Here is a 20,419-nt window from a genome sequence, read left to right on the forward strand (position 1 = left end):
CAACTTTAGCTCTGGGTAAAACATTGTTTTTTTTTATCTCAAATGCAAAATATATGTATTTTTTTGCACAGTTTTGGCTTAATTACTGCTCTGTTTGCCTTTTTTTATCTCTATATTTAACGATTAATCAATTACTAGTGGCGATTAATCATTTCAGCCCTTAACCTTGAAATCAGGGATGTCTGTCTGTGAGAGTAAAAGGCTTAAAACCATATTCACTTACAGCTTGAACATAATAAACGCAGACAGAGAACCTTACAGATGACAAAACAAGCCAGCACTGCTGTCTTACCTCCGGTTGCCAGCTTCATGCTGGATGAAGCCATCTCTACAACATCCGCCGATACCAAGATCTTCTACTCCCATAGTTCCAAGCAATGTTTACTCAAAAAGGCTTTTAAAGATGGTAAGAATCAGGGGAAACCTCCCTGCACGGACAGCTAATGTGTAGGACAGATTCATAACTTGTGAAGGCAGCCATCTTGTTCAAGACGTCAAGGCACACACAATAATCCCATAATTACAGAAGTCTTGGCATTTACAGGTAAATATTCTGGACTTTTAAAGCAAAAACCAAAAAACGTGCTATTAAACGGAAAAAAAACAAGAAAGCAGGAGTCGCAATATTACGCACAACACGGTCTCCAGAGCGGGTCTTGCTAGCTGAATCAGAGGCTAACAAAGCCGAAAATGAGTCCCGCTTTATAAAAGCAGCACATAATGTCCACTTTCATGACTCCTGAGAAATTATAAATTCAACTGGAGGTTCGGGGGTCCGGTTTCCGCCTTTAGGTGAAACCATCCTGACAAAATATCCGCCATTTTCCGTTTCATTTGTCGATGATAGCTAAGCTAGCAAAGAAGCCGTTGGCAAGAAAGACGCGCTCGCGCTGATTGAGTTCAACCTTGACTCGTGCCACGTGTATGGCGCTAAAACAGTGTCAAAATTCACAGATGCTCAGAACAAGATCCACGCTTGTATGTTTTATGCAGACAGATATTTCTTGATATCTATAGACTTTTTTTACTTGCTCAATAGTAAAAAGAATCCATAAATACTGAACCGTGAACAGGCGGGGGCTCGCTGTAGCTGTCTTTTGCTAACTTTCCATTTTAGGAATATTTCTGTGAAAATATCTCCCTGAAAAAAACACAAACTCTTTTTCCATCAAATACACTTTGGACATTATTCAGAAGCAATGATGCATTCAATGACAGAATGTGGTAAAGGAATAAATATTACTGTCAAACAAAAGATGTTCAAAAACACCCAACCTTTCTGAGTTGGAAGTCTATATTTTCAAAGAAAGATGCAAATATTCAGCAGCTTTAATCTTTATTTTTGATTCAAACAAAACCTTAAATACAGAATCACAAACACTGATCACAAGCTTTTAAGATATGGGTCATAAAAAGTTTTCCATTTCAAGCCAAACCAAACGGCTACAAGGCAGCAGCAGTTTCTGACGGACAAAAAAGGAAAAACAAAATGGAGCATGTGACTTCTGATGGCCAAAATGACTCAGAGGAGTTTCCAGACTAAAAATCAAATGATTTGTTTCCTCAATTAGAAGGACATTTCATTTGAGTTTACTGAAAATATGCAACACACAAAAAGTGTCTGCTTTGTAAACAATCTGTTGAAAGAGGAGGTTTCTGATAGTGTTACTATAGCGCATGGGTGTCCAAAGTGTGGCCCGGTTAGCATTTGTGACCCTTGAAATGATTTTGTTTGGCCCCTGGCCACAAGTGAAAAATGGCAACTATTTGGCCAATGGAATAGAAAACAATTAATGACCCCAAAAAAATTTTGAAATTGTTTTTCTTTTAATAAGGCAACAGCCCAAAGGTCATTTGTGTTTTGGATGTAAATTTAGTTTATTGTCAAGCAGGTAGAACAATAACATGATTACTTTATGCATTTTTAATTTAGTGAAAAAGTGGCCTGCATGTTGTTTAAATTTGACAGTTTTGGCCTTCAGGGCAGAAGTTTGGACAACCATAGCGCCAACTATAAAGTTGCAGACATTAGCTTTTATTGCCAAAACAGGAAGGCAGAGAGCAGAAGCTGTTTTTTTCTACACACACACACACAGAACTCCTGACATGATACGTTTTAACATAACAGCCCATTAGCCCTGCAGCCAGACAAACCACATTATTTGCGCTCTCGTCCCTTCTGGCCTGATAAACACTTCCTGGTCGACTCCTGCGGTTCTGGTTCCCAGGTACAGGTGAGTTTTGTGCAAGTCATTGTGAGGCAGCTCTCTGTAATGATGCAGTGGAGTCCAAAGAAAGTGACTTCTCATCGCCTGTTCAGTGCCGGACCCGGCCGTACAGAGACATCTGGCCCAGCAGAGGGAAGGCGACGTAATAGCCGAGGGCGGAGCCGAGGACGACGCCCAGGAAGATCCAGACGTTGTAGGACATGACGCAGAGCATCAGCATGTAGCCCAGCGTCACCTGCAGGACGTGGAGGCACGTCTGGATGACGTGCAGCAGCCAGCTGCAGACCAACAGTCATTTCATCATATTGCTAAGATGGGGTGAAACGTTACACAAAAACCTACGTTTCGGCATCTCTTTGGTTCCCTTCAGTCAAGAGAAATGAATAAAAAATAGTCAAAATTGTTGTTTAAGGCTTTTTTATTTTACTAAGAGTGCAGATATTTGAGCGTAAACAATGTTTAAATTAGAGCCAAAATGATTAATCAGATTAATTGCGATTCATTGCAAATATTCAAATAACCGTCAACTAACTTTGGAAAACGATCAACCGTAAACTGGAATATATGGATGTAAAAGTAAAATAACATTTAGAGGAATAATTATTGCAAAATATACATACATTTAAAATTAAGATAAAAATGTTTCACCCAAAATTCCTCAAGTGGCTTCACTTCTAGTTCACTAAAAGGTTGCTGCATTTTAGGAAATAAATGTTTATTTTCTTATTTAATAAATGTATTCCATTCTTCTTGTTGCATTCCTAATATTAATAGAAAAAGGTTTAAGTGATTAAATAAAAAATAAAAAATTAGCTCTCGGTTTGGTTGAAGTGAACTCTGGTGCTGTTCGAATGTGTATGTGAACGCCAAGCGGACCAAAAGCAGGACGTGGACTACAGCACAGGGAATTCTGGGTAAATACAACCCAACAAGCATGCTAACTAGCGTTAGCTGGAGAAATGTTTGGGTTTTTTTTAACCAAAGACAAAAAAGAAATCTTACAAACGCTAAAATCTGATGCTACTCCATTTTTGCTTACATTTTGTTAAGAAGGAAGTGGACCTCAGTGGCTTCAAGGTTTTTGTTTGATTTTCTTCAGTGATTTTTTTGTGTAGCGCCCCCACAGGCGAGGAGGGGAACAGGTTTTTTAAATAGTTTGGTTCAGTGTGAAAGAGAACCACAGCAGCCGAAAATGTAACAAATGTTGCAACTTTCCAGAAAAAGCCTTTAAGTTCCTTTAAGTTTAAATACGTATGTATCAAATTGCTTATTTGTTCACACAATCTTGATCCATAAATTTGATCCAAAGTTGTTTGTGCTTGGTTTTGGCGTCGCTTTATAAAATTAAAAAATGACAGAACGTTTGTAAATATGTTCGTTATGAATGTGCGTAATCTCTTCACTCCTACTAGTAAACCTCAGAGACTCGTTCCCACCTGTTCCTGCTCGGCGGCCGGGTCTCTGTGGGGGCGAGCGAGGACTCGGAGGCGTCCAGCGCGGAGCAGCTCTCCGTGCGGCCAAACGACGCGGCGGCGTACGCCGACGGACGCTGGGCCAGCCGGGAGCTGCTGCTCAGCCAAACCCGCCACACTTTGAGGATTTCAAAGACGACGGTCAGCAGCAGGACGACAAACACCGACAGCACCATGCCTGCAGGCCGGGAGAAAAACAGACAACCAGCTCACAGAGCAGCCGCCAGGGTCATCACAGCCAACTAAAACCCACTAAATGACGAAAACTGAAACCGAGAACGGAGATTTCAGTTAACAGAACTATACTGTTCACTTATAAAACTAACTAAAACAAAAATTATAGATATAATGTCCTTAATTGTCAGATTTATGAATCTATCAGGCTTTAAAGATGATGTGAAATTGATTGTTTTAAAAACACAAACAGTTTATGTCAGTTGTCGGGAAATTACAGCGCTCCATATTCCTCCTAGCAGCTACGCTACGCTAGTCCACAAAATGGCCACCGCAAAAGTCAGGATACAGCTCCGAACTCGGACAACAATAAAAGCTTATATCTTTAAAAAATTATATTTTCTGTTCAATAAACAATCACAATACAGTACTTGAAGTATTAAAAAACTAAACTATATTTAACTAATAAAACTAGCAGATACGCTCTGAAAAACTAATTAAAACAAACAAAAAGTCACAAAAAAATTAAACTACAGTAAAAAACTCAAAACTATTATAATTCTGACATCGATCAGACATTTTATCATGTTTATCTTAATCCAAAAGCAACAAAATCAAAAGGCGTTCAATGCAAAACTTGTACAAAATATCCCCAATCAAATCCTGTTAAACATTATTTAAAGTTTTACTCTGACTGCTTTTGTTGTTAAACATTAAACTGAACGTTTGCAGAGCAGAACAGCATCTGGGTTTTTCTCACATGTTTATGAAACCTGCAGAGTGGGAGGAGTTTATTACTGCAACAAGCAGAAACATGACCGAGTAAAACGCCTCTAAACCAGGAACTCCTCTACAGATTAAATAAAGAAAACATAAAAATAAACTTTTTAAATCCCTTGAAAAAGATGATGCCAATTTCATGGCAGATCTTTCCTGAATGTTCCAAATTTTTCTACATTTACTGACCTTAAAAAGCATCTCAGACTTTCGACAAAAAAAGTCTTAAAATTTGATTATCTCCCGGAGCTTATTAGTGTATTTATGCATTGTTGCTAGCAATTATAGATTCAAATAAATTGTTGAAAAAGTCATGCGACAGAACAAGCCCCGCCCCTTCATTTAAATACAAGAGCATGGAATTAAAACAGTTAAGAAATAAACCCCTAAAATACATAACGTAACGCTACAAAATAAGTATTACAAAATAACTTTATGAAATAAATAAATAACTCTTCATTAAAATAATTGTTTTGTTTTTGTTTCATATTGACATTTATTTATTTGGAGTGTTCATTATTTATTAACAGTATTTATTTAAGTTTTCTCTTTGGCATTTGACTTGAGACCCAAATAGTTTGAGTTAAAAGAAAATCTAAATAAACTAAATTCCGATAACATTTCAGTAATATACCTGGTTTCCCATCAGAACCAGTATAAATGTTTGGGGATAATTTTTAGTTTGGTAGTTTGTTTCTGTGATCTTTTATCATGCGGGCTGATCTGTGACATTTGAACAAGACCTTCTGGTTCTGCTGGGTTGACCTCAGGTGAAAGGTCGCCAGACACCAAGGAGCCTTACTCACCTGCAGGGCCGTGAACGTTCCAGACGTCGAACAGCAGGGTCACGCTGCTCGAGGCCTCAAAGGTCATCTGATAGAAAAAAGAAAAGAAAGAAAAGCTTAAACCAGTTGTTTACCTGAAATATTATTGTTATTACGCTTCCTGGTCTTTGTGGAAAGCACACGAGATTCATTTCCTTCATATTCAAGCTACTAAATAAGTTCTTAATAACTGAGATGCAGCCTCTGTGTGGCCAGATTTCACCTGCAGACGTGACTCTGCTCACAACAAGTCAGATCAATCAGTCCAACTGTCGTTTTGTCAGAGATCCAGACAGACGGGACCGTTTTGGGATTCTCTTTTCTGTTTCTGCAAACCCAAACAGCAGTTCCTGAAAGGGTGAAGTAACTGGCAGCCTGCTCTGTGGCCGATCTCTTCCCGACTCGTCTCTTCGTCAGAGTGGCGCTTTGTCCTCTCCAGCTGCCGTGGATGTCGGACTGAGACATTCTTTGTGTTCTTCCAGCGGCCCGGCCTGGCCCGGCCCGTTTCCCGTCCGTCATCGGTCCTGGTGTGAAGATCTCTGAGCAGCTGCACTCACAGCCTGACGACAACCTCTAAACTCCCAGTACTCCCAGTACTTACAGCACCAGAACCTGCAACTCCGAGGCACTTTACTGCAAAACCAAAGTTTTACTACAATTCCAGCACTTTACTGCAACTCCAAAGTTTTACTACAATTCCACCGCAACTCCAAAGTTTTACTACAATTCCACCGCTTTACCGCAACTCCAAAGTTTTACTACAATTCCACCGCTTTACTGCAGCTCCAAAGTTTTACTACAATTCCACCGCAACTCCAAAGTTTTACTATAATTCCAGCACTTTACTGCAACTCCAAAGTTTTACTATAATTCCAGCACTTTACTGCAACTCCAAAGTTTTACTACAATTCCAGCACCTTACTGCAACTCCAAAGTTTTACTACAATTCCAGCACCTTACTGCAACTCCAAAGTTTTACTATAATTCCAGCACTTTACTGCAACTCCAAAGTTTTACTATAATTCCAGCACTTTACTGCAACTCCAAAGTTTTACTACAATTTCAGCACTTTACTGCAACTCCAAAGTTTTACTACAATTCCAGCGCTTTACTGCATCTCCATAGTTTACTACAATTTCAGCGCCTTACTGCTGAACGGCAGCATCTTCTGTTCCCCAGGAAGAACCAGCCTGTGTTGCTCTGTGAATCTCTTCCTGCCATCTTTTCTGATTTCCTTTAACTTTCCCATCGTGTCAATCCAGAAAACAGAGTGTTCCCGGTGTGGCCTTAAAAATCCATCAACAGGTGTGACTCCAATTAACTCAAATGTGTCGGTTAACCAATCAGAAGTTTCCGAAGCCATGACATCACAATTCTGGCTTCGAAGACTTTAACAATCTTGGGCAGATTCTTTCTGTCATTATTGTGTCTTTTAGCAAATGGAATAAAACAAGAAACGTTTGGTCTGATTTAACTCCAGAAGTGAAAAAATAACATTTGCCTTTTTATTTGGTGTATGTAAACTTCTGGTTTCTTCTACGCTCATAATGATGAGATACGTGACTTTCAATGAACAGAGTCGTGTAAGAAAGAGGAAGAACTGCACCCAAATTCATTTTAGCTTCCTCTATAACTTAAATACTTTTTCTGTTTGTTTACTAAATGTTCAAAACATGTGAATAAATACATCAAGCTAATAAACTTTATATAATATTAATAATGAAGCGTTTCTGGGAACGCAGCAGACGTGTTTCATCAGATTGTGAGTCAAGATAAACACAAACATGAGTCGACTGGCAGGCTGATAATTAGGAGATTATCCAGGAAGATGATTGAGAAAACCTGGAATTTCCATTTTTCCAGGTGAACAAAGAAAGCTGAAACGCAGACATGAAGTCAACCTGATCATCTGAAAGCCTAATGTGTAATATTTTGCACAACGAAGCACATTTTAGATGTGATTGTTTTGGTTTTACTTTTCAAAGCCAACTTAAAGTCACATTTCTCCAGGATTTGTGACGATTCGTCATCGTTTCTCTTTGGATTTCTGTTGCTTTTCCACTCGGTTTCCCTCAGATACTCGGCCGTTTCCAGAGAAATGCCTTCCAGGTGTTTATTAAACCACTCAACTCCAACCTGTTGATGACTCAGGCAGGTCGAGGCACATAAACTCGCGTTGCGTCATCTGAGGCTTTAATCTGCAGGTTTGTGAAGCAAATCTAACAGCTTCCTTTCAAAATCTTACACTTTTCACTTCTGGAAATGATTATCCTACAGTAAATGCAGATTTTGACTTCTAAAACCTTATTCTGTTAATAAAGAACAGATACAGTTAAAGAACCACAGGTTCAGATTACAGCTGTCATTTCAGACTAAATGGATTTCTCAATGCACTGAAATGGCTTTTTACAACATTTTTTATGAGTTCAATCATCTGTGAAGGTTTTTTACCAACTAAAAACTAACAAATAACTAATCGACTCAAAAGAGAAAAGAAAAATCCAGTTAACGATTAATATAATTTGGATACAAGTCATTAAAAAGCATATTTTTATTACACATTTATAATTTTCTTTTAAATATTTTAAAAACACAGAGGAGTAAAAGTTGGAAAATCTGATTTATTTTTCCATTATATATTTTATATATTTATATATTTCCATTTTCTTTATAATTAATCTTTAGATGCCATGATTTATAATGTTTGACAAACGGCTAAATGTTTAAAGTTGCTATATTTCATTAATCATTCTCTAGACTTTGGCAGCTTTTTCCACTCATTCTTAATCTTGCTTTCAATCATTGTCAGAAGATTTTAACTTAAATATCTGCAGCTGGGATAAAAGACAAGTTTCCTACCAATTTGTTAAAGGAAAACTATTTTTTGAAATACAAAACAGTTTGACAGAAAACTGTGCGTTAGCATCAGCTAAAACTGAGCTAACAGTAAGAGGTTTTGTCCTTTTATGCACATTCCTTTCACTTTTAAACACATTAAGTTTTCAAATTATAGTTCATTTGGTAAATATCTTCTTCATAAAAAAATGCTATTTAAAAAAAAAAAAGCAAGGATTCAAAATAAGAAACCAAAGAAATAAAGCAGCCAAAGTCCAAATAAAAAGCTACAGATTTTAAAATCTGACAGTTTTCCTACACCATTTTAAATATATATAATAAATGAGCAACTGGATTGATTTTCAGGGATGATAAAAGAGATCTAGAGAAGCTTTGATCCAGTTTTAATATTTTATAACCCAGATTAATAAAAGAAAACTCAATTATAATTTAAAACCACAATATAGAAGTTGTTAAAGACCACAAAAGAGCAACAAATTTCATCAACAAACAAAACACGCCCTCAAGTTTAGCGCTGTAAATCAATAATAAAGTGTGTAATTTTAATATAAATCAATGTAGACTTGTACTTTTCCCCCTTTTAGTAACTTAGATATTAGATTAAAGGGATAAGTTTGTAAATTTAAATATATTCCTAAATCTACTTTCTGTATTAACAGCAAATTCCACAGTTTCTAAGTTTTTGTAGGAAAAAATGTTTCAACAAATATTCAACAAATATCTCCAAACTGTTGAATCGGATAGATATTTAGACAATATGCGGCTGACTAAGTATCTAAATATGTCAAGTAAAGTAGGAAAGTTGATGATCAGAGATGTTTTATGATCTGTGTTTTACTTCCAGTATAAAACAGTGAATGTTTGTTAAACTTAAGCTCCGTCAGCAGTTAGAAAGGATTTTACAGATTTTACACACACTAATGAACTTATAAAGCAACATAACTTCCTTATATGTTGGCTTTGTTTTAACTGCAGACAGAAAACCTACCTGCATGTTGACGGTGAAGCTAACAGTCCGGTTTCAGCTGGTGTTGAGTTCGGGTCCCATCAGAACTTTAGCTGTAACTCCGAGTACCGACAGGAACGGGCCGCCAGCTGAATGCAGCCCAGCAACCGTCAGCACTTCTTTAACGAACAGAATCACACCCACAGTGACGGCAGGTTAAACCCGTGACATAAATAACCCCCCGAGGCTCACGGGTAATGGAGTCTTTTACAGCCATTAAATACTAACAATTAAATAAATGTTTCCATCGGTTCAGGTTGAAAACAGCTCGAAAGACGAGCTCGTATTCTGTTTTAATCGCTAAATAACGCAGTTTACTAGCGTTAGCTCTCGAAGCTAGCGCAGGCGTTAATTTAAACCGTTTTTGTTTACGACGCCATGTTTGCTACCGGAACCATGTGACTAACGGAAATGGCCGAGCGAAGCCGACTAGCTTGGGCGTCTCAACAGCTGATCAACTGAACTCTCGCGATCAGCTGGCAGGAAGTGGTTGAGCGCGGCGGGGAAAAAAATGACCCCCATTAAAATGATGCGCGTCCGCCATGTTGTGAGTGGCAGATTTTCCCACAACAGCTAAAAATTTGGTATCCCGATTAAAAGAAACACTGAAATCAATTAATTTTGATAAATAATTTCTTGACATGTTTTTACATTAGTGTTTGTCGTGGTTATTACTAAAATAAAAACAGAACAATATGCAAATCAAAATAAGAGGACTCAACTACAAAACACCACATCTTACAACACCAAATCACCTAATTTATTTTTAATTATGATAAAACTATAACTATTATTTTTGTCTTACAAACTTATGGATATCTAATACGTTTGTATTTAAAATGTACTTTGTTGTTGTTTGTATTATGTACATGTACATATAAAAATACTTCTCAGTATCCCGGCTACTAGAAAATCAAAATAATTTTGCTAATCCTAACGACCCATTAAAGTTTCTTGTGTAAATAACTGATCAAAAGAGAAATACTGTATAATATTAACATTTTAAGTACAACAAAAAAGTAAAAAATTGTAAAGGAATAAATACTTTTCAATACAAAGCTGACGGTTCAAACTACAAAAACACATCATGTGATTTTTATTTTTATTATTATTTTGTACAGTACAACCCTGATTCTGCACTGGAAACGTTACATGAACTGGTGAAGGTGCTTTTCTCAGTATGTTCAAACTGCACCTGTAAACAATTTACAAGTAGAAAAATACAAAACTAGACGCCACTCGTTTACATGTAAAAGGAAAAAAACCCATAAACAGCAGGTTTTCATAAAGCTATAGTACCTTTTGTTGAAATAAACAGAAGCAGGTCTGAAAGGCAACACATGTGGAAATAAGAGGATGTCACATTTGTTTTCTAAAATCAGAAAGCAAACAAATAAAAGGTCCAGTGTCTCGCTGCTTTATGAGCTACATAGAGTGCAGGCCAGTAGAGATTTCTTTGTTAGAAAACAAACAGAAGTGGCTCATGTTGAGTAAAATCCAGACGGTTTAAGGCATGCAGTCACATTATTACAGATACTTTCATATAATTACATTATGACAGATCTAAACCCGATGATTTCGTCTGACGTTGATTGCTTTAAAAAGTGAGAAAATACTCAGAAAATCAACATGAACAGTAGTTGTGCTCTAGATTCTCACATTTAGGGGAAGGGCGAACGTTTTCAACAGGGTTCCTTCACATTTTCAACGCTTTTACATGCATTGTAAGTGTGGATGTTTTATGTGAGGTTAGTGCTTCAGATCAGAGTTTCTAAAGCAATAAAAGCTCCAAAACTGGGAAATCTTATTTCTTATTATATTGAGATAATGAGATCTGAAAATAAAAGGTTTGTTGTTTCATTATTTCAAGATTCAAGGACGATAATCTAATTTATTTTTAGAGATAATCCTATGACAGTAATCTCGTTTTTATTGAGTGGTTATTTTTAAGATGTGACATTACAACAGTTTGATGAGGTCATTATATTAAAATATGAGTTCTTTGTTGCAAATACTGTTTCAAGATCTCATTATCTTAAGATAATATGTCCCGCTCCTTTTTCTGCATCTCACTTTACTGAAAAAACCTCAGGCTTCATCTTAAGACAAGGAAACTAAAAGCCCATTTTTGTTGCAATATTGAACTAATAAATTTTTAAAAATACATCAAATTTAGCGACAGGCTAATTTCCAACATCGTTATCTTGAAAAGATGAGATGTCAAGCTTGTTTTAACGTGGTAACAGGAGTGTGAAGGGACCCAGATTGACAGCAAAGTGGTAGAAAACATCAACATTCAACATAAATAAAGAGATTTTCTCTAAAACTCACAAATAAACAATCAGTTCACTTCCTTCTCCCTCTTCTGAGCCACACGAAATAAAATATTTTTAATGTGCAAAAGAAAAACAAAAACATTAAATGACGACATAAAAGATTTACAAACTCAGGTGTTGAGGGAAAAACTGCTTAACACAGAAATTAAGTAAAAAATCAGTGTGGCATTTAGTTTTTATATCTTAAATCCAAACACCTCTCACACACACACACACACACACACGCACACACACACTCAAAGTTTCAGAAAGTGCTTTTTTGTGCACATTTATTCACGTTGTCGTCTACAGACTACATGAGCGTTAAGGCAACAGAAAAAATCCTTGGATTCGTTTCGGACTGAAAATTTAAAACTCAGGATTTAAACGGCGAGTTGAGGTAAAGCCTAAACTGACCACCGGGGGGCGCAGTGGGATTTTCAACCTAAATTATTACAGATTAAAGTGGAGTATTAGGGCTGGACTAAGATTTTTTTTTTTTTTTTTTTTAATTATAAGAAAAAAGTCAGAATATTAGCAAAGACACAATTTTACCAGAAGAAAATCTTTAAATTAAGAAAAAGTTGTTTTTAAGGAGGAAAAAAGATTGTCTAGTTTGTGTCGTTTCAAAGTCTTTCTGCTGGTAACAGTTTGATGCTGATGTGCTGTAAGATCAAATATGTCCAATTTGTAAAACCAGGATAATTTCACAAGGTAGCTAACATTTTAATATTAGATATTTAATCTGTCATCATAAAATTACTACTTTCTTCTACTAATATTAATATTTTATCTAGTAATATGAGTTTATTATAATTACGACTATTCTTGTAATATTATGACTGTTCTCAAAATATGAGTTTATTTTCATCTTGCAACATTTTTATTCTGGAAATATGAGTTTATTATTAAAACTTTTTATTCTTTTATATTACAACTTCGTCTCATAATATTGAGTTTTTTCACATTACAACTTTTTATTGTATTATTTATCCTCATAATATTATGGCAATTCTCACATTACTTTATTCTGGTAATGTTGATTTTGTTGATTTCCCCTTTTGAATAAAAAATAAAACCAACACAAGGTGGCAGTATGGAGCAAAAGACAATGTTTAAAAACATTCAATTAAACTAATAAACCAAGTCAAACCTGTTATCTTTCTAATTGGTCTCAATCAATCGCTGTATTGATTGTTTTTCCGTTACACAGAGCAGTTTGTGAACTTTTCCAGGAGAATATATGCTAAGCCGATTGATTCGGATCAATCAATCAATCAGGCATTTTCTTTAAGGAACCGACTCGCAATATGCTGAGCAAGAAGGCAGGAATAGTTTGAAAAAGCAGCCAAATACCAAAGAAAAACATTCACAAAGTCAGACAAACTTATCCAGACCTAAAAAAACGACAAGAAATTCTGACAGCTTGGAAACAACAAGAAAACTGAGTTTTGTTTAAAATAAAATCACTAAAACATCCTTCAGAAAGAGTTCCGGTTGGGTTCTGAGGTTTCTGCATCATCCTCAGACAGATGCAGCAGAGGAACTGGCACATTACAAACACACCGCTGCTGCTTTGTTGACGAGCAAAACGTCTGGGGGCCGAATACACGACCCTGACGTACACCCAACCACTCATATTTGTTAGGACAGCAGAAAAGGGCCAGTCGGAAAGGGCCAGCCGGAAAGGTCCGAAAGCAACCGGGTGCTACAGTTACTCTAAAGGCATCACAGATGCAACAACTTGCAGAAATAAAAAACAGATTTCACACTCCTCCCGGAAAAAAACAGGTCCGTCACAGAAAATCCTAAATATTGATCTGAAAATACGTTTTAGGCACAAAGTTCACCTGTTGGGTCTGATGTTACCGGCTGGGAGACGAGGCGGAAACCAAAACTCTTAGAGAAAGAAGAAACGATCCCTTTTTCAGCCCAAACGGACCGTCTGCAGGGCGGAGCTGTCCTCCAGCGAGTTTCTGTCCAGATGGTGGGGAAAGCATCCAGGCGGCGGCCATGACGCTTCACCGTCCGCTTCTTCTTCTACTGTCCGCTGTTAAAACTAGAGTTCACACTGCTGCAGCTTTCCTCGTACGTCGGCGGCGGTTCTGGAACACAAAGGGTCCAGAATGAGCAAACATCTCTAAAGATGGAGACATTATACTCAGAATACGACAATATAAACGTTTCAGAAATAAAGATTTTTACTAGATTTAAATTTCCAGATTTCTGAGGAAAAGATGAAACCAAACAACGAATGAACAAATGAACGAAACAACAGACACAGTTAATGGATGGATGGATGGATGAATGGATGGATGGGGATGGATGGATGTCCTGGTAAACCAGTTTCTTAGACTCTGAAACTACATAATCCTGTTTTAATCCCACCAGCCGTGCTGCTGTTTGGCGCCCCCTGCTGGGCGCCGTCTTCTCACCTTGAGGATAGTCACAGCTGCTGTATTCTGGCGGCAGGATGAGTGAGCAGGATGTGGGGATTGGGTTCACGTCGCCCTCTGTGAAGAACGGTATGGTGGCTCCGGTGGACAGGCAGAAGAGCGGCGCCGTGGCGTCGGGGCGCCGGCCGGGCGGCAGCGCGGCGCCGGGGGCGTGGCTAAAGGCGCTGGGCGACATGGTGACCGGCGGCACCGACGGGTCCTGCTGCGAGTGGCTCTTAGTGGGGATCTCCTCGCTGGTGAAGCCTCCGGCGCCCAGCTCGCCATCCGGGTCGTCCTCCACCGGCGGGGCGCTGGGCATCACTCCGCTGGCGCTGGGAGCCAGTGACGAGCTGGGACTGGGACTGGTGGGGATGGAGCCGGCGGGGGACAGGTTCACTGGGATGTTCCCGATGAAGATGGGCAGAACGACGACCGCTTCTGGAGACTTTAGAGACACCTGGGGCAAAAACAGCGATTTAGACAGAACTGTTTTAATGGTAACCATGGCAACACGAAAAACCTAGTACACACAGGTCTGTTACCACAACCAAGTTCGCTAGACATTATTTTTTAAAATTCTAAATTTTAAACTTTAAACTATGTGCTACATTATTGGTCTCATAAAATCCCAAGAAAATAAATTAAAGTTTGTTGTTTAAATGTGATAAAATGTGGGGGTGCTGTGGTGGCGCAGGGGCAAAGCACGACCACATATTAGTCCTCGTGCCGCCGGAGGTCGCAGGGTCGACTCCCGTCTCTCATTACCCTCTTTCCTGTCAAACTACTTTCACATAAAGGCCACTAGAGCCAACAAAACCTTTAAAAAGTGATAAAATGTGAAAAAGTTAATAGAGTACTGTCAGGTCTAAATACCTATTAGAGACAATTTAAACAAATACAGGAAAGACAAAGAGAGTTAGATTCTTTTATACTCGCGAGGAGAGCAGACAGAGAGATGTTTCCAGTTACAAATCTCCAAACTACTCTGGAAACACATCTCCCGCTCCCTCTATTTTATTGATCTTTAGGAACCCTGCCACAAGGGGCGCTGCAACTCTAAAAGGGTGGAGTCAAAGCATTCATCACATGGTTGCAGCGCTAAATAACATTCACTTCTAGACACATGTTATCTATACTCTAAATCCTTCTTGCTCTAGTTGAATACCAGATACGGTCAGTATAACAAGTTGTATATCACACAGGAGAGCAGAGTTTATTGCTGGGCAATAAACTCTGCTAGAAGAGTTGTCTCCGCTATCTCCCAGGCTTTGCTGATGGCATCTCAAGGAAGTCACAGGAAGGAATCAAAGTTATTTAACACACAAAAACATTACTTAAAATAGTAGAAAAAGAGAAAAGCATATAATTAAACATTATTTAAATGTAACTTCAAGACTACATGATACAACGAATATTTGATAATTACTAAAAATACAATTTATCCAACAAGTACTAACATTACTAATCACACTTATTCAAGAGAAACAGACAGCAGTTTATAAGTGTACGCTATTAATAATTCAGTAGTTTATATCCAGACTGGATCAATACTGTATGAAAGGATATTAGCGGTTCTCTGTAAAAATGTGAAAAACAGTCTAATAACAGATTTTTAACCACAAATCATAAGAAGATCCACAGACAGACCCATTATTACCTGAATGAAATAATCGATGTCAATAAGGCGGCAGCCGGTGAGCGCCGACTGAGGAAGAGGAGGGACGATGATCTGCTCCCTCCACTCCGCGTGTTTCCCGGCCTTCACTCCGGCTCCCTCCACCTCTGCGATGGTCCGCAGGTCGAAGACCGGCCGCTTGGTCCGATACGTCACTTTCTGCAGGGAGAAACACAGGAAGCTGCATGTAGGTCCAAACGGAAAACTAACCAGTGTTCCTTATGCAATGATTAATCGGATTAATCGTGATTAATCAATAACTGAAATAACTGTCCATTAACTTAGTAATTGTTCACTGGACGACTTAGTGTCATAAAAAGGTTCTCTGCTGAAAAAACAACGTATTCAGAGCAACAATTCAGCCAAAACTTTACAAAAAATATAAACATTTTGCATTTAATTTGAAAAATAAATTCATCTTCCCTTCAAATGAACAAGCATTCAACACAGGAAAGCTGTTATTTCATTTAAGGTAATAAAATCCTTCTTTTCTTATTTAATTAAAAGGCATTTAATTATTGGCATATTTACATTTTTAGATATTTTTAATATTGTATAAATTCAGCTAAAGTGGTTGAATGACAAATCTACAGAATGCACCAAATTTCTATCCAAATAATCGATTAATCGCCAGAATATTCAATAGAAAGATTAATCATTGAAATAATTGTCAACTAATTCAGTGATCGATTAATCATTAACTGAAATATACAGTCTCAAAAAAGTCCTACTCCCAAAACTGTATATTATATATACATATTTTGCATTTAAAATAAAAAATATGTTCATATTTCAAATGATCAAGTGTTCATTAAAGAAATGCTGTTGAATAAAATGTTTGTTTTTATTTTAAAAAGGGATTTAATTATTTACATATTTACATTTTCATTTATTTTAAATATAGTATAAATTAAGATTAAGTGGTTAAATTAAAAAACTGTATACCAATTTTTTCTTTTAGCCGATTAATTGATTAATTGTCAGAATAATCGATTATTTTTTATCAAATCAGAATATTTGACTGAATAATGGTGTGAAATTGAATTGATGTTCAGGTTTGTAATGGAAGCAAATCAATAAAACCTGCAGATCAAACTTTATGATTTTGACACAAGTGTGAACAGCTTTTATTATTATAGTCGTTTCCATGGAAATATTAAGAGTTTTGTGATTTTATCAGTTCAAATCAAGGGAAAGTGGGGAGAAAAAATTCAGATTTTCTAAAACTTAAATCTCCAAACGTCCAGCAGGTCCTGGTGGCTCCCAGCAGCCGTACCTGCACCAGGCTGGCCAGGACGTATCCGGTGTCCTTCCCGGACTTGTTGTGTATCTCCGTGGAGAGCTTGATGACCTGGCCGGGGACGTAGCCCCGCAGGTCGCTGCGGGTCTTCAGCATCAGCGTCCCCGTCCTCACCAGCAGGTAGCTGAACTTCTTCGTCGTCACGGCGCAGCTCTGCTGCTGCGGGGGGAAGATTTGGATTTTTAACGTCAATAAAAGCTGAGCCTCTTTCCTGGTGAGAGTCACTGACGAAGCTACGATGGATAGAAAGTACACCTGGGTTTGTGCTTAAATAGTGGCAAAACTACTGCAGGGTGTCCAATCTGCGGCTTGAGGGCCGTTTATGGCCCCCAGACTGATATTCTGTGGCCGCCCAAAGCTGGTTCACAGATAATTTTATTTTTATTTGAGGATAAATATAAAATTAGCAACAACACAAGATATTCATGTTTTAATAACCTGCCTTTTTGCTTTTTTTATTTATAGTAAACTGACCAATAACTTTTACTCTATAGCAAACTTTAGTCTGAATTTATTTTATTTATTAAGCTTCACCACATATACAGAAAATGTTTTCTGAGGAAAACTGAATCAAATCCTGTTTTTAAACTGGATGCCTTGAAGCAAACATTCAAAATTAAATTTCAGGTTTTCCTCTACACCTTGCTTTAGAAAGTTGGATCGGTTCCAGTCCAGATGTTTTGTTTAGATGTGTCCAGAACTACTTCTGTGTTTATGTCTCTTTTTTCCCTTAATAGGACGTTTGACAGAACGTTAGACTTCTTTCCTATATTCTGGGTATTTTGTTATTAATGTTACGTCTTTTCCCCATAAAATGCCCTGAATTAACATCTGTAGAGAATCTACGTTGTGAAAGTTAAACCCTCACTTCGATGTCGGGAACCTCGTTGAGGTTGAGCATGTTGAGGACGTAGAAGGGCCGCTGGGCTTTGTAGTCCTTGGAGAAGCGCGGCGTGTCGATGGCGGCTCTCACGCGGTAAGCGATCTTCCCGAACGGTCCTTCGAATGACGTGGGGATGGCGACTAAAAGATCAAACAAAACAAGAAATAAAACGTTCAGGCGTGACTTTTCCCAACATAAACAGATTCTGACGTGTGGCACCACAAAAACTTATCACGACATAAAAGTTTCATATCAATAATTATTATTTAAATATTCAAACATTTAATATGCTGGTTATTTTTGAGGCGCAGTGGTGAGACATGAACCTGCTGCCGCACAGGTTACTCAGCAGGTTGTTGCTAGGCAACCAAAGAGTGAGTGAGTTGCTAGGCAACCAAAGAGTGTGAGTCAGTTGATTAGCTTAGCTAGCCATGAGAGGTTGAAAATAAGATTAGAAGAATAAAACTGCAAAGTGACGAGGATAAAGTCAGAATATTACATAAAAAGTCGTAACATGATGAAAATATAATCATACAAGAATAAAGTAGAACTAATACAATAAAATCACAAAATTAGGAAAATAAAATCAAAATGATACAAAATTAAGTAATAAAAATATGAGAATAAAGTCATAGTATCACAAGAACAGAGTAAATGTTACGATGATATAGTCATACAAGAATAAAGTCACTAATATGAGAGTAAAGTCATAATATTTCAAGAATAATGTTGTAATATCATAAGTTTATTCTTGTCAATTTATTATTTTTATTTTCTTAGCGTGGCCCTAATCCTCTATCATTTTTAATACCACAAAATATTGAAATTAAAGTCCATATGGCCCAGCTTCTTGTATTTAGTCCTGATCTCGGCTAGAAGATAAAACCCAACAGTTGCAGGCGTGTTGCTTTGCCAGCAGGGGGCAGTATGAGCCCCAGTGAACGTTTAACCTCTCCATGATGACGTTAATGTGATTCCCTTCAGACTGGGGGCTTCTGAGGAGGGGAGGATGGAGACCAATTACCCAGAGTGAAGGATGAAGGGCTAAAAATAAAATGGCCGCCCCCCGCTGAGTTTGAGCCGAATCATGCATGAGAGAGGAAACACCAGACAGACTGAAGGTGGCGCCATCAGCATCGAATGGCTTCCTGTTTCACTGCCAGAAGCTTTAAACTGAATTCAAGAGAAACTTTCAGGTTAAGATGCGAAGTTTTAAAGCAAAAAGGATTTAAAACTCACAAATCTAGATCATGGACGCTCTTAAAGGGCCGGTTCCGCCAGAACGTATTAACAAAACCCGTCAACAAATGTTAATAAATGCTTAAAATTAAATTATACTGACCATCTTTTCACCATCTTTGTTTTTGTGGTTATGTTTTATTAGAAATTAAAGTGTTTTTGGTACTCATTTAGAAATATTTGCAATATTTCCGCTTATGTTTGACGGTAAATGTGACTTTTTACTCCTCGACGTTTAGATCATGGACAATAATTTGGCACTAATTAAAGCTGATGCAGCTGTTTATCACCAGTAATTACTTAATCCTGATGTTTTTCATCATTTTGGCCAAAACAGTCCAGAAATTTGTTGATTTTGTGTAAATTTCCACAAAAAATAGCAAGAAACTGTAAGAAATTAAATCTGGCAGTAAATAGATGAAAACGTATTTAATTTGACTGATAAAATAATATTTAAGCACAATGTTATCTGGACGGTTTTATTTATGCATCCTTCTAGAGGGGTGGTGTCCAAAGTGTGGCCTGTGAGCCATTTGTGGCCCATGAAATGATTTTGCTCGGCCCCTGACTGCAAGTCAGGAAAGGTAAAAAAAAAAGAAGCCTTTTTATGTCTGATATACAGATTTAATAAATATTGTGTTTATTATTCAGCAGGTAAAAGAAAAAGATAATAAACTTATTTTTGAATCTTTTTTACAGGATTTTGTTGCCTGTTTAAGTTTATTTTAAGTTTGCCAGTTTAGAGTCAAGAGGGCCACATGTAAACACTACAGCGGGCCGGATTTGGCCCCCGCGCCTCGAGTTTGGCGACTTCAAGCGTGCGTTAAAGATTAGCTAAGCGTTCTCCCGGCGTGTCGTGAGCTTATCAGCTGCTGCTTTGTTTTTGTTTCTGTGACGTCGCTGTTGCTCTGATAACGCCGTGGGAACTGAAAGGTGCGGCTGAGACTCACCTGGAAGGACGAACTGGAAGGAGAAGCTGTGCTCGCCTGGAGCCAGGATTCCTGAGGGGGAGCAAAGGTCAAAGGTCACAAACCGGAGAGATATAAACAACTAGAGATGAGAGAGAGACTGAAGAAGAAAAGTACAGACTGAAAAAATGAAAGCAGGACAGAAGGAAGGAAAGATGGAGGAAAGAAAGAAGGAGAGGAAGGAAGGAAAGAAAGTAGGAATGAAAGAAGGAAGCAAGGAAGGAAAAAATGAAAGAACAACATTTAAGCAGTGAGATAAAGGGAAAA

At 37.8% G+C, this 20,419-nt stretch overlaps 2 protein-coding genes across 2 annotated transcripts in view; both read right to left on the minus strand.

Moving 5' to 3' along the window:
* Window positions 1-1,319: 1,319 nt before the first annotated feature.
* Window positions 1,320-9,734, minus strand: slc31a2 (solute carrier family 31 member 2). Its single transcript, XM_005814474.2, has 4 exons — window positions 9,320-9,734; window positions 5,458-5,524; window positions 3,665-3,878; window positions 1,320-2,506 (listed from the first exon to the last, which is right to left on the minus strand). The coding sequence occupies exons 1-4, from the start codon at window positions 9,323-9,325 to the stop codon at window positions 2,317-2,319; spliced, it is 477 nt and encodes a 158-aa protein (XP_005814531.1). The 5' UTR covers window positions 9,326-9,734; the 3' UTR covers window positions 1,320-2,316.
* A 688-nt stretch (window positions 9,735-10,422) lies between these two features.
* Window positions 10,423-20,419, minus strand: part of arrdc1 (arrestin domain containing 1) — a 33,367-nt gene continuing 23,370 nt past the window's right edge. The window contains exons 3-8 of the mRNA XM_023338260.1: window positions 20,135-20,185; window positions 17,931-18,085; window positions 17,039-17,221; window positions 15,745-15,921; window positions 14,088-14,544; window positions 10,423-13,757 (exon numbers count right to left, since the gene is read on the minus strand). Of these exons, the coding sequence (XP_023194028.1) occupies window positions 13,693-13,757; window positions 14,088-14,544; window positions 15,745-15,921; window positions 17,039-17,221; window positions 17,931-18,085; window positions 20,135-20,185 (1,088 nt within the window). The 3' untranslated portion in view covers window positions 10,423-13,692. The remainder of the gene's footprint in view (window positions 13,758-14,087; window positions 14,545-15,744; window positions 15,922-17,038; window positions 17,222-17,930; window positions 18,086-20,134; window positions 20,186-20,419) is intronic.

This window comes from Xiphophorus maculatus, chromosome 8 (genome assembly GCF_002775205.1).
Source record: "Xiphophorus maculatus strain JP 163 A chromosome 8, X_maculatus-5.0-male, whole genome shotgun sequence".
NCBI lineage: Eukaryota > Metazoa > Chordata > Actinopteri > Cyprinodontiformes > Poeciliidae > Xiphophorus > Xiphophorus maculatus.